At 34.3% G+C, this 15170-nt stretch overlaps 1 protein-coding gene across 1 annotated transcript; it reads left to right on the top strand.

Moving 5' to 3' along the window:
• The first annotated feature begins 2963 nt into the window (after positions 1 to 2963).
• Positions 2964 to 12278, top strand: LOC150106313 (uncharacterized). Its single transcript, XM_090392350.1, has 4 exons — positions 2964 to 3223; positions 5170 to 5464; positions 10496 to 10606; positions 12106 to 12278. The coding sequence occupies exons 1-4, from the start codon at positions 3102 to 3104 to the stop codon at positions 12139 to 12141; spliced, it is 564 nt and encodes a 187-aa protein (XP_090248476.1). The 5' UTR covers positions 2964 to 3101; the 3' UTR covers positions 12142 to 12278.
• The last annotated feature ends 2892 nt before the right edge of the window (positions 12279 to 15170 follow it).

The raw sequence follows: 15170 nt of genomic DNA, 5'->3' as shown, positions 1-15170 counted from the left end.
ATCCTTCCAAGAGCAACTGATTAACAGTCTTAAGCAGGTTGTATTGAAGTTATTAATGATTTTATTACATTTTGGGTGGGAACGTTTCATGTTTCTCAACCATATAAGAAGAAAGCTTGAGAGATCGCTTTGTAAAGACTAATTTTTGTTTCCTAGGTAATGGGGGAGGGGGGCGATTTCCATATATTTCTTAGATTCCTGTGTTGATTGAGAACTTAATATTTTTTAATATTATGTCATTTACAGTATTATTTATATTTGAGCCTAAGTAATTGAAGTCTAAGTTTTCTAAAGGTTGGCTGTGTTCTGTAATTATGTAAATTTATAAATTTACAATTTACAAATTGTAAATTGTAAATAAATCATGATGATGATGATATCCAAAGCACAGGCTATTCAAGTGTTGGAAGTTTATTTTGCACTTAGTTAGACTATAATAAATTTGGTTTAATCCTTTATCCAAGTGTAAGCAAAGTTTGAAAATATCTTCAGGACTGAGGCAACTCGTGGTAAAAGTGGACCAAGCTCTCATCACTTGCGGACATGTGTAATGCTATGCATTAAGGGAAGGGCTACTACCCAGACCGGTTTCGACCTTTATTGAGGTCTCGTCAGTGGGACCCAGAGGTGGTGATACTAAGGCAGAAGCAATGGAGAGTCATATTTACCTATGCGAGTTGCCTTTTGGCAACTCGTTATAGGTAAATTGCCAGAAAACTTGTCTAACACAACGGAATTCGTTGGCAGGTTCCAGCCACAGGGTGGACAGTATCTACACTTTAACCCGATGTAGATTCTAATCTCACTATAGCATGGACATTTGTGAGTGTCCTCAGGTGGCAGTCGATTTTTGTCACTTAGTCTAAGATTTACCCGTCTGTTGGTCGAATGCTACGCATATCCGCTCGGGTTCGAAGCATTCTCGAGAATTCAGATATATCTATATACATAAAACTTTTTTTTTCTTTTTTTTTCCGGTTAGGAATATAGATTTGCATCGATGATTGATATCTTTATCTATTTAGAATATTTTCTTTTTTTTTAAATTTAATTTTATTAATTTTATTCTTCATTTTCAAGTGAGAAAAAAGGAAAGAAAGAATACAAAAATTAGATTTTTTTGTTTTTCGTTCTTTTGGTTCTTTTATTACGTTGTGGTGTCATTGCCATGAAATAGATTGCTAAATATGAATATTTATTTATAAACGACAATTGGTACTAAAATTAGTGAGTACGGCTTTAAAAACATTTAAAATATTCGTTATTAGATAAAGCTTGCTTCATACCAAGTGCAGTGCAGTTATCAAACAGTGTCCAAAGAGATTCTCGGAAAATGTGTAGTTCTTCCAAAAAAAGTAGCAAATCTTAAATCCGGTGTTGTTGTGTATTTGAATTACTTTGTACACAATGCTTTCCTTAAACCAACTGCAATATTTAGATTCCAAAGCAATAAAGATAAAAATGGCGTCTGCTATAGATCCTCTTACGGGATGATAATCAACTTAAATTTAATTCATTTTTCTAAAAATTTCGTCGGGGAGTATAAACATTCATCGCTCACATTTCTGTTTGTGGGCAATACAACTGTCAGAACTTCAATGGCGGATTTACTTTTTGGAGTTAATACGGCAAACCTTAGAGTGTTGATCAAATAAGATCGTTGGTTACAACTTAAGGTTTTTAAACTTTGCTATAACCGTCGATCTGAACTCTGTCACTTGCATCATTAAAGTACTGTACAAAGAAGAAGAAAAAAAAAAGAATACCAGAGTGCTTATCTGTTTTTGCATGGTGATTAGGGCCAATTTTATCATTAGGCGAACCTAGGCAACCGCCTAGGGGCCATTCCGTCTAGGGACTTCAATATCTAGGGAGAGATATTGATGGAACAGATTTATGTAGTGAATTTACAAATAATAACAAGGCGAATCCATAAAATACTTCCTCATTAGATGTCCTGTCATATATACGCAAAAATAATTTAGAAACTAGTGTTCCAAATGTGTTTATTGCTCTGAGAATTTTTTCGACATTGCCAGTATCGGTAGCAAGTTCAGAAAGGAGTTTCTCAAAAATTAAAACTTAAAAACTTATACTCCTCTACGATGGCGATTCACTGGTCTAGGAGTAATATCTATAGAGCATGAAATTGCATCTACAATCAATATAGATGAATTAATTCAAAACTTTGCCAAAGCAAAAGCCAGAAAGATTAATTTTTCGTAATTTTTTTATTTAAGATGTAATAATTTTCTTGCTATACATATATGATTAGGAGTAATCATATATGTATACAAATGTATTGGTTTTGATTAATAAATTTTTTTAATGTTCATAATGATATTATTTTTATAAATATCCACGTGTGTACGTGTGCTTCTGTGAGTATGACAAAAAATATATAGAGAGATAAAGTATAGGGGCGCCTAAATTTTCTTTGCCTAGGGGTATCAAATACTCTCGGATCGGCCCTGATGGTGATGTATGTTCATTTTCAGTCTGCAAACTTTAAACATAGCTAAACACATGAAATATATCCTGTTAAATATTCCAATTAATGCTACGTGATACATTACTTGAAGTCTATCAAGAACAATAATCAGCAAGATGTCTTTTAGTAGTATATTCAAATTTGAAATTTGAAATTTGATACTTTCCTCAAGCGGTCATTCTATTTGTTACTTCCTCTAAAGTAACATTCCAAATATCATCATTTGTAATCGGTCAGCTTTATGAAATACCTCTTAATTTATTTGTGATTTACTGAAACTGTAATTTAAATTATTACGAAAACGAAATACTTGAAAAAAAGGAATTGAAATAATGGAAAATCAAATTAATTTCTTATTTTATTAAAATATAAATAAATTAAAATTTTGAATTGTAGATTAGAAAAATGATAATCGAAATAAAAATTCAATGCATAAATCATAAAGTACCTATCTCGGAACTACAGTGCTTTTCTATTAGAAATGTTATGCTGCCGTTTCATAGGAAATGAAGAAGTGTTTCTCCTAGTTTACCTTTTTTTTTCTTTTTTTTTTTTTTAAAGATAAGAAACATTTTATTTCTTTTTAGCTAATTCTCCTGAGTTGTTCAACATGGAGAGTAAATCCAAGAAACAAACCAACTGCACGAGACACAAGGTTCGGACGCCACCAAAAATAAGAATGCTTTCACAGCCTCCACTAACTGAAGAGATATCCAATGAGGAGATTCCCAGGTAAACTTTATTCCTTATCTGTCAAACTTCAGGTTCAGTATGCGTGAAAAATATTCGAAATTTAGACAGAAGACTGAAAGTCAATTTTTTCTTCAGTAGTTCGAATTCAGGAACTTGGTGTCTCAGTGGATAGTACTGACGATATCCTTTGTTGAAAAGACTTGCTTGGAATCTCGTCTCTACTCCAAGCATTATCGGAATGGATTCTTTTGACATGCGCAGAAGTGTCGAAGGGCATCGTATCTGTGGGCGTACTAGCCAGGAAGGAGAACTTATATTCGCTTATGCCATCAATTTTTAGTCAAGTGCTATTGAAAATTCACAAGAAACTCCATTGAAATATCGCTTGAGTCTGGTTCAAAACTCGAAGTAGTCTTTCACTTTTCTCTGTCTTCAGTTTGAAGTTACTTCTATTTTATGGTTGCTCACTGTGTTCGTCACGGACTGTAAATCCGACTCATACTTTGCTCATTTTTGTTTCAACAATCTTGCAATACAAAAACAAGGTCACAATCATAAGTATAACCAGTATTTACTAGCTGAATAGCAAGAGATTCGTCTTTCTTTTTTTTTTTTCCATTAACGGATAAGCGTTTTTTATTAGCCAGCGAAGGTTGGTCGATTGGTAGAGCCTCTGCTACTAATGGCTCACAAAAGTTAAACAAGTTTGAGCGCGGTTAGTAGTTGGAAGGGTTCAATTGTTCGATGCTGTTAGCACACTCTCCCTCGATGAGTCTTTGGACTCCCTGTGGGTGTCACATAATAATAATAATAATAACATTTGTATCCTCATGTCGAAAAAAATCAGAGTTGTCTCTTTCATTCTTGGCGATACTTCTTGTCCGAGTAGCACTGTTGGATTCGTACAAATCTCACGGAAAGAACAACACTTGCCTATACACTATACATTTATAACTATGGAACAATTAGTTTGGGGATAGACCCTTCTCAACCCCCCCCCCCCCCAGCAAACACACGTTTTGGGGATAAGCTTCGCAACTTACTTAAATATCCCAGACTCGGATAAACAGAGACCAACAGCATTAACTTAACTTCATTACCGATTCATAACAAATAATACATAACTTTTTTTTCTGTTCCGTCTTCTTACAGTAATTACGATCATTGTTCATCTCCTTCAAGGAAAAATCTCTTCAGTCTTGAACTTCGATTAGTCATCGTTCTGTTTCATACTAACTACGTTCTCTCTACCGCTCTTGCCTTCAGTATTTTCCAGAAACTTCTAAAGTTTAAAGTAATTTTCTCCCTGCACAAATCTTTGAAAATTCAGAGCATCGATATATTTACTCACTTAGAGTAACTGTTTTTAATTTAAGATAATTAGCTTAAGTTTAAAAAAGTTGCTAAGTGAAGATAATTAGTTATATATTTATAGCACATAAGTCAAATACTGGTTGCCTGTTCTAAACCCACAATAACATTAGATTCCTATAAACGTACCATCACCCAATGCAGTGCTTTGAATAAATAACTTTGTTGCAGACATCGCGATAGTTCGAACACAAATTACCGAAATATTGGAAATCGAATATTCAACTCTGATTAATATAATACTGCACACAAATATCATACACACACAAAAAAAAAATAAATAAATATGTTAGATTGTACTGAAAAAATGATACAGTGTGGAGAAGTTGACTGCTTGAAAAGGATTTCATTTCATGTTATTTATTTTTTATTATGCTGTTTGTGTTGGTAAAACGATTTGAAATGCTAATAATAAGAATGCTTTTTCTCCCCTATAATCGGTCGTTTTACTGACAAAATTAAGTAAAATGGCCTACATCTATAGGACATATATAGCCAAAACACCGCCAGTTTCTTTTCTTTAACAGCGTCAAAAATGATAGTATGTGGTTAGCTCTTTATTTTTTATTTTATTTTAGTTTACTTTTTTTTTGTTTTGTTTTCTTTTCTTTTAGCATTGCAGATATCGTTCGGCACAAAAGACCATCAAGAGTAACAGCGCCTTTAGAAGACGAAGAAAAATCAGTAGGGAATGTCCATTTGCGCTTCCCCACATGTGGGTATCTTCACGTCTCTAATGATTTTAAGGAAGTGAAAGAGTCCGATCGGCTTATAACAGTCGATGAATCGCCCCTGGAAAGAGCCACTCTTCGATATATACCGACAATTTTCGACGGTGATGAATCATCTGAACGAAGACCGCGAAGGAATATTCCGAGTAAGACAGAAGAAATGAAGAAGAAAGCTGAGGTTGGTGAAATTGTTTTTGCTAAATCACATGTTGATATTTTACGATGTGCAAACTGATTCGGACAGCGCATTTCCTTCAATGTCCCGATCGTTCAGTACCTCATGTACTGCTCGGAATGTTTGATTATCCTTGTTGATGCTTTGAGAATTTCCCTTTCTACTTACTCCATTCTGATGGGAAAATTATTTAATCATTCTTCTGCCTGTTTGATGCGGAACGAAGATGGAAAAAGGCCAACACAACCACTTGGTAACTTCCACGATGCTAAATCTGAAGGAAAAAAAAAGGGGAAAAAATCCGGAAGTGTGCTAACACACAAGTAAATAACACGTTTTTACTTGTAGAGTATATCTACAATCATATTTCCTTTTTTATTTTGAGGAAAATTTGTGCTCAAGGTGATACGCTCTCAATACAGATACAAGTTGTATAAATACTAGTGGTATGTATTTCCTCGGAATGTCTTTCATTTGTTAAGATATATTAATAGAGGTCGAAGCCAAGTATTGTAGTTAATTACTGGCTCAAAAAACAAATTCGACTGTAAACTCGGGTTCTAGGTTGGATGTTATCGATCTACCATTTTCAATTCAATAAGGTCATAAAACAAGGTTGCAAAATTTGAAATGTTAAAAATTCAGTTACTGAAAGAACTAAAACAGTTTGAGAGAGAGAGAGAGAGAGAGAGAAAGGACCTTTTCCTCCTCCTCCTTCGTTGACACCTCTGAAGGTCTCATCAGTCAGCCAGCCATATGTTCACTGTAGTCATTTCTTGGGTTGCTTAAGGTACCCTGAGAATTTCAGCTTAATCGGGCATAAATGAAGGGGGGGGGGGAAACAGTGTGGGAAATGTTTCCTTCGCGATGAGTAAAACTCACGTCGTTCAACTGATTCCGATCAAATTTAAAATTTTGTTGTCCTTCGCTAAAGGTACACTGAAAATTTCACCTCGATGAAACAAAATATAAGACGATTATAGAGTCTGAATTTCCCCCTTCCTTCGCAGACTCCTAAATAAATTGCAACGACCGATTTCGACTAAATTTCAAAAACAGACTTAAAAAAAAAAATTACTGATGTTCATCTAAGAATTTCAGCCCAGTCGGAATATTATGAACGGAGAGGAGTAATATACGAGTATTGTGGAAGCGGTACATGCTCGAATTTAGTCAACTTGTTTGTAAGAGTAGTGATTGCGGTAAACCGAATTATGGACAGACTGAAAAATCAATCCTTCTCCGCTTAGAAAAACACCAGAGAGAGAGATATCTTACAGCAGAATTAGGGCCAGTGCCCTGTCCAGCCATGTATTGTTCTCTGCAAACAAGAATGATGAAGGTCTGCAGCATCAAATACACTGGGATTTAACAACCAACGTTCACAGATATTATGACGAACTAGAGAGACGAATTCTAGAATCGAAAGAAATAGTTCCTGACGTCTCCCAGATGAATGCAGCCTAAGCTACAGTTTGCCAGACTCTCACAGTTCTGCCATTCAATATTGGCGCACAGGCGATTTCACACGCGCGCATGTGAGTGGCGCTTCAACTAGAACTCAGTCGCCCATTTAAACTTTATTTACAGTTAATTGTCATGTTCCGTTTATTAGAAATGCAATGCTTTTATCGTCTTTCTGTTTTATATATTTTTATGCTGTTACACCTGACGAAGTCGGCTTTCCGAGGAAACTAGTCGTGTGATTTATTAAAGTTTTGATTTGAATATCCTCGGCGTTCAGTCATTAAATAATTAACAATATATATATATATATATATATATATATATATATATATATATATATATATATATATATGTATATATATATATATATATATATATATATATATATATATATATATATATATATATATATATATATATATATATATATATATGACAGAATGATCATTGACTCGGTTAACATACATAGTTTTATGAAAAATATTCAATGACTAGAACCGAGATTTAATTAAAAAGGTTTTAATATAAACACACTACTAGTTTCGGCCTGTAACAGCCTTCTTCAGGTGACATTATAAAAGAAAAAACACTAAACATTGAGGGTTAAAAGACTATGAACATCATAGACAGTCTTTATACATAATTAGCATTAAATTACGTTTTAATGCTAATTATGTATAAAGACTGTCTATGATGTTCATAGTCTTTTAACCCTCAATGTTTAGTGTTTTTTCTTTTATAATGTCACCTGAAGAAGGCTGTTACAGGCCGAAACTAGTAGTGTGTTTATATTAAAACCTTTTTAATTAAATCTCGGTTCTAGTCATTCAATATTTTTCATAAAAAAAAAAATATATATATATATATATATATATATATATATATATATATGACACGTACTATTAACTCGGGGTTGGGATATGTTCATTTTTTAAATTAACTGACTTAAACCCGAGAATTATAACACAATGACATTTATTTGAAAAAAACGCAACATGTTTCGTCAAAAATGACTTCTTCAGGCGATAAGAACATAGAAAGACAATAAAAGACACTTAAATTAACATTGACACACTCTAAAGCTATACAACTATAAAGCCATAATATTCGACTGTAAATTACAGTTATGAGCTTGAACTACAGTCCGAGTTAAAGTTCCATTGTTGTACACCTGTGCGTGTGTGGAATCACGCGATCTCCAGTATCTAATAGTAGAGTTGAAAGAGTCTGCCAAATTATAGCTAAGATTATTATTCAAATGAAAAGGGTCTAAGGTGATTTCCCTTGACTCTACAATGCGGCGCTCTATTTCATCATGGCTGATGTGTAGGTTTGAAGTCAATGTCCAATCTATTTCATGTTGGTGGCCTTCGTTGTTCATGTTTATTGAAAGCAGGACATGGCCCGACAGAGCTGTAGCTCTGGTTCTCTTATAGGCAATGTCTCTCTGATGCTCTTCGAGACGTAGTAAGATAGATTTTTCTGTCTGTCCATAGTAAGGCTTTCCGCATTCACAAGTGACCTTGTATACACCTGGGAATTGTAGAAGGTTGTGAGGTTGTTTATAGTTGTTGAAGCGTGATCTTATTTTTGGCAGAGTCGAGAAGCACGTTTTTATGTTAAACTTCTTTAGAATTCTGCTCAGCTTTTTGGATAGTGTGCTGATATATGGCAAGACGATATGACCTTTCGAGTCGTCCTGTGTCTCTACGTTGTTACGTTGGTGGCGGGATAATTGGAGTACTCACCGTGCATTACATTATCAAAACTTAAACAAACAAAAGCTAATCAGAAAATTCAACTTTCTCAAGTCAAAACAAGAAAGTTCTACCTTAAATAATTGTCACAGCAGTCTTAAGAATTTGGTGATTAACAAATCGTCATACGTGCTAAGTCCCGATGAAGAGAAAATTCTCGAAAAAGGCCTAAACTTTGTGTTAGCACCGAAGTGCATCCCTAAAGAATTACTTTTAACTAAGATGGAGAAGGCAGCTTCGCTACTTCCTACCGCAGACGCGAGTTTACTTCGGATCGAAGCAATTCTTGCAATCAACGATGCAAAACCTCCTTCTGATAATATATCCCCTAGTGAGAGACTTGCAATTAAAAATCTACGGATTAACAAGGACATTGTCATCTTAAAGGCTGATAAGGGGAATGCAACTGTAGTTCTAGATAAAATAGACTACCGAGAAAAAATCTTAGCACTGTTAAATTCAGATAATTATTTGGAAATTGAGAGAGACCCAACAAGAGAAATACACAATAGAACAAATAATCTCCTACAAAAGACCACAGAAATTCCACGGAATACACGGCTCTCCATCCGCTCTTTACACCCCCTCATTCCAAGGTTATATGGACTCCCGAAGGTACACAAAGAAAACTATCCACTGAGACCTATAGTAGACAGCATTGACTCACCCACATACAGGTTATCCAAATATTTGGCGTCATCGTTAAAAGCTTATGCGGGAAAATCTTCTTCTTATATTAAAAACTCAACAGATTTTGTCTCTAAAATAAAGGACCTAAAACTAAAATCTTCTGATATCATGGTGAGCTTTGACGTGGTAGCACTCTTTACCAACGTTCCGACACAGGACGTTCTCCATATTTTAAAAAACAAGATTTCAAATAAAATGTTCTCTCTGTTATCTCACTGTGTAAACTCTGGCTATTTTGAATTCGAAGGTAAACTATACAAACAGGTCAAAGGATTAGCTATGGGAAGCCCTCTCTCTCCTGTGTTAGCCAACATTTTTTTCGAGGACTTTGAAGAAAACGCGATCTCCTCTTTTACTTTAAAACCAAAAATTTGGCTTAGATATGTGGACGATATATTCCTCATATGGGAGCATGGTACTGAGAATCTTAACAAGTTCCTCGACCACTTAAACAACCGCCATCAAGATATAAAATTGACTATGGAGATTGAAGAAAATAGTTCCATTTGCTTCCTAGATGTTAAACTCACCAAGACGCCTGAATCAATTAAAGTCTCTATTTTTAGAAAGCCAACTCATACAGACAGATATTTGCATGCGTCCTCCCATCACCATCCAGCGCAAAAGTTGGGTATTATATCAACTCTAGCGAATCGTGCAAGATCTGTACTGTCAGATGAAGAAGAACTAAAAAAGGAACTACAACATCTTAAATGGACCTTTAAAAACAATGGCTACTCTCTAAAAAGTATTAACAACCAATTATCCCGCCACCAACGTAACAACGTAGAGACACAGGACGACTCGAAAGGTCATATCGTCTTGCCATATATCAGCACACTATCCAAAAAGCTGAGCAGAATTCTAAAGAAGTTTAACATAAAAATATATATATATATATATATATATATATATATATATATATATATATATATATATATATATATATATATATATATATATATATATGTATGTAGTTTTTAAAGATTAGAGATTAATTAATTGAGATATTCTATTTAAAAAGTAAATAGAATACTTTAGTTATAAAGCGAAAGCTATATTTCATTCAGTCAAATGGTCCTGAATACATCAGCTGATCGTTTATATTTGTGTTCCATAGGATAACAACTTTATTCTTCCTCGAGAACAACTTCCACCTTGTGGCGAGCCCTTGAACATTGTGAAGCGCAAAACAAATGGATGTCCCAGTCAGACTTCCATTTCAAGTGAGGTAAGTTTCGTAATTTGTGTAGTTTACTATTTTATTTCCACTGACAGCCTTTAGTACATCTAAAGGCTGTCAGTACCATATCGCATCTACTTGTTCCTTAGGAATCCTTTATACTTATTAAATTCTCGTTTTAAACACATTTTTCTCTCGTTTCAAACTTAAATCGACAAGTAATAATGTACCTTTTTTTTTTTTTATCTTAGAGAAAAAAATACACCAACTACAATTTCCTTCACTCACGATAGCAAAGAGTACTGTTTTGGTCTTTCAAGGAGTTTCTAGGGAAACAGTATTAATAATTAATGTAACTCCTGGTGATTTTAAAATAATTTTCATTGCTGGTTTATTTCACTTATTAAGCCGTAATTTTTATTTGCTACTATTTCAGTCACTCCATTTCTCTCTCTCTCTCTCTCTCTCTCTCTCTCTCTCTTTCTCTCTCTTTATGTACCATTTTAGTTTTCCACGCTGTCCACTTTTTTTTTTTTTTTGGTTAAATGTCACTTTATGGCTCCATGATTTTATGTGTTACAGTATCTCTTGTAGCCCAGTTGTATCAACAAACAGTTGAATGCTAAATCATAGAATAATAATCTTTTACGTTATTAATGTCTGTTTATATATCTTTTCTTCTTGATATTCTTGGGATATGTGATATGGAAGCTCCTCCAGCCCTTCCCTTAATCTCATCCACACTATTGGCTGGAACTGAATATTGTGACTGTAACTGCATATTTCATCCACCAGTTTTCCTTATTTTTGCTGGAAGGAAGACAGTGCCACCTCTATATGAGAACAGCAAACTCATTTTTTTTAAATGATATTTTCGATTAGAAGCCTTACTGTATATTTAAAACTTACCACACAGCATTTAAAATTTTCGAAAAATGGGTGAATACAATCGTATTCATTTATCCTTTATATATACACAATCATATACGAGCATTTTGTTTAAAAATATATGATGTGTATATTATTTAACATAATCACATAGAACAAACTGGTAGTAAATAATATTCATTTTTTACTACCAGTACAGAAAAAGATTCAATTAGTTTCGCGAAATAACTACGGTGAATATTATTCACTATTATCTCCCAAAGAAGGGAACCATAGTTATTGAACCCTAGATCACGTCCTCCTACCACCGCAGTCTTCGAAATGTGTATATTATTATTATCTAGAATGATTCGAGTTACAAATAAAAAGTAAATGCTTGTAGAAATTGTAAAGGCAGAACTTGTTAATTAATTTCCTTCCTTTTCTTTAAAAATAAATAAATAAAGAACTTGTGATATGGGGAGCTGAATAATTTCACGTGACACTTTATAACGAGAGCGGAGGTGAGGGGATGGTTAAATCCCCTAAGAAGATGTTTAAAGAGGCATCTACTGAAGGACCGCACATTATTATTTTATTTATTTATTTAATTATTTGTTTATTTATTTATTATTATAGAACTTCTTGCATCCGTTTAATCTCGTTTCATGTTATTGCAGAAAATGAAGAACTATTTTCCAAGATCGATGAATTAGGCAACAGAGCTGACTGTATAAGAAAACTAACTTATCAAACCAAATTCATACCCGAAGAAAATTTCTCGAATAATTTTTATTTATTATTGATGTGTTTAATTTTGCATGTTATAATTATTTACAAATACGAAGTAATAAAATTCTTGTAGTCACAGTGATTGTGAATCCATTATTTTATCTTAAGAGCTGAATGCATTTAAATTTCTTATTGGTACGTTCATCAAACGTTTCCGACAATTCTCATGTCGCTTCACTCCATTCCACTTAAAATGAATCTGCAACAGTTTTGCCAGATTTCCATTCGCGTTTTGATGAGAGGAATCTTCATATGTTTTTTTCTCCCTCCCTCTCTCTCTCTCTTTAATTGAAGATAAGTTAGCCGATCTCATACGGAGGTAGCAGGGTTTTTTCGCCCGGAAACTAACTTGGGATTTTCATCCCGCATACAGACAAATCGACCTTGAGAACACATGCCGTTTCAGACAAAAATACTAGTGCAGTAGATGGAGTGGTGTAGGAAATGATGGTAGTGACGGTTCGTTGTACTTGATGGATTAAGTAGTGGAGACGAGTTGTAGAGTAGGTGCCCTCCCTCGATGAGTCTTTGGACTCCTTAGAGATGTTAAGTAATAATAATAATACTGTAGAAACATAATACACTGTCAAAATTACACTGTCTTGAAAATTATGGTTAATGATCAGCTAGGAAAAATTAAGCTAACGTTTTACTTTGAACACGGTTGACTAGATTTTTGTAGTAAGACACCACTTAATTTTCCATAGTACAGTTATGGAGCAAAAAAAAAAAAAAAACAGTACTGAATCACTACAACGATATATATTATGGAGTAAACGGGTTTATCAACAAAGAAATATATGCTTACACATAATAATATGTACATCCACAACTATCTGTGGAATCTTCATCGAATAAAGTATTAACGACGGTAGATTACATGGGCACCTTGTCTTTCAAGACAAGTTTCGTAGCGCATGCCAAGGTTCTCTGTCATCTTGGAGAACAAGGAATGAGACAATCTGTTGGAGAAGTGTAATTTTATCCCTTAGTTCATCAAGATTTGAAGATCATGTTGGAATACATATTCCTTCAACACACCCCAAACGAAAGCATCAAGCGATGTGAGATGAGGAGAACGTGAAGGATACGGGAATTATGTAGACCTCAAAATGAGCCTGCCAGGGAAAGATGACATTTAAGCGCGCTGTTTCTTTATTGATATCCATTTCGTTCTCGTCTATTTCCACGGCCGCACATTTGACATTATCAACATCATTTTCCATCTTATCGTCGGTATTTGTTTTGTTCTCGTTTCCTAAGAGACACTCACTTTTGAAACACTTAATACATACTCTTCTCCAGTTTCAATTTCCTTCAACATATTCTTTAATCTTCTTCACACACACACCGTACTGAATAATATCCTGCAATTCAAATCGCGTGACAACGTGGTCTTTGAGGCCATTGTTCTTCGCGTTGGTGTTATGTGCCGACAATATCACATTAAATATTATTATTATTATTATTATTATTATTATTATTATTATTATTATTATTATTATTATTATTATTATTAAGAGAAATCTCCAGGGAGTCAGGTACTCTAATTTTCTGATGAAAAAACACAACAAAACAGATAAAAATCGCTAATTTCACACGAGCACTAATTACACGACCACTCGCAATATGAAACCGAAAACTAAACTATTATAGAAGTTATTACGTGCGCAAAGCTTTATAGAGGCTGTAGTCCGGGAATTAATAGTGTCACCTGCATTAAGTATGTGTGAATTACTATTCAATTTCCGATCGATGAAACATTTGTTAGTTTCGAGAAACTTTATATTAAAATTTGCGCTTATAGTAATGAATTGAAATCTTCAGACTATGTAAAAGTTGTCGCTATGGGACTACCCCATACATGTAACAATCTATATTTTAGTTACTTTCACTGTCTATAATGTTTCCTCATTAGCTACGATTTAATTTTTAAAATATTGGCGATTACTTCAATCCATTCCTCTTCTCGGTTATACGAAAAATAATTAAGTGCATGATTAAAGTCACTTCTCAATTAATCAATTACTGAGAAGTGTGTGCATACAGTATATAATAATCAACATCAGTTCATGTGTTTAGGCTTTACTAGATATTACGAGAGTGATATAAAAAAAACCTCGAATGCCTTTTAACCCCTCAAGGGAGTAGACAGAACTCCTTTAGGACTAGGTAACTTTGTGAAGACAAGTGAGCAGCCACTCTCCATCCTTCAAACATTACTGGTAGTGAACCAGAACTGTTAATAAATGAAAGCTTTAGAGAGATAGAGAGATTACCTGACTCACGTGGCCCTAAATCCTAACACTCGTGTTGCTGCAGAAGTCTGTGTAATAACCCTGTGAAAGTGGCGTTTGCATCTATAGTGCTATGTCACCCAAAAGAAAGACATCTTGAGTTTGATGCGAGTTGCCAACTAGAATAACTTTCCACACCGACTAACTTTTTTTTAATTTTGTCGATCAGGGTTATGGGGAGTGAGTTTTTCTCCTGAAAACTCGAGTTTTGCGTCCAATACAATCAAGAAAATCGACTGTACAACCCACACTATTTCAGACATTGTGTGAAATAGCATTAAAGTTAGGGACCGCAAGATGGTAGCACTTGTCTTCCGTCTTTTCATCAGATGTCATTTAAAGTTTTTGATAGTCTTGGGACGGCTATCTCTGATTAGTTGATGGTGGAGTTACTACCCTGTAGGCTTCCAAAATGTAGGGCTAAAATGGTTTCGCCTATTCCGTATGACAATAGAAGTTGTTTGCAGAATGCATCTAGTGAGTTCTATGGCCGATATTCTTCAGATATAGGATTAAAATTCGAGTGTCTGAGAACGCAGCCATTATTTATACCATGGAAACTGATAGCAGAAAGCATTAGAAAAAGTTCCTTTAGTGGGAGACTAGAATTTAACTTATAGTAGTCTTTCTTCAGACAGCCTAGTACTCTGGATGGT

This window comes from Typopeltis vanoorti, chromosome 5 (genome assembly GCF_054136105.1).
Source record: "Typopeltis vanoorti isolate ZY-2024b chromosome 5, IOZ_Tvanoo_1.0, whole genome shotgun sequence".
Classification (NCBI taxonomy): Eukaryota; Metazoa; Arthropoda; class Arachnida; order Uropygi; family Thelyphonidae; genus Typopeltis; species Typopeltis vanoorti.
The sequence above is the reverse complement of the archived record's forward strand: the minus strand, read 5'-3'. Positions and strand labels throughout refer to the sequence as shown.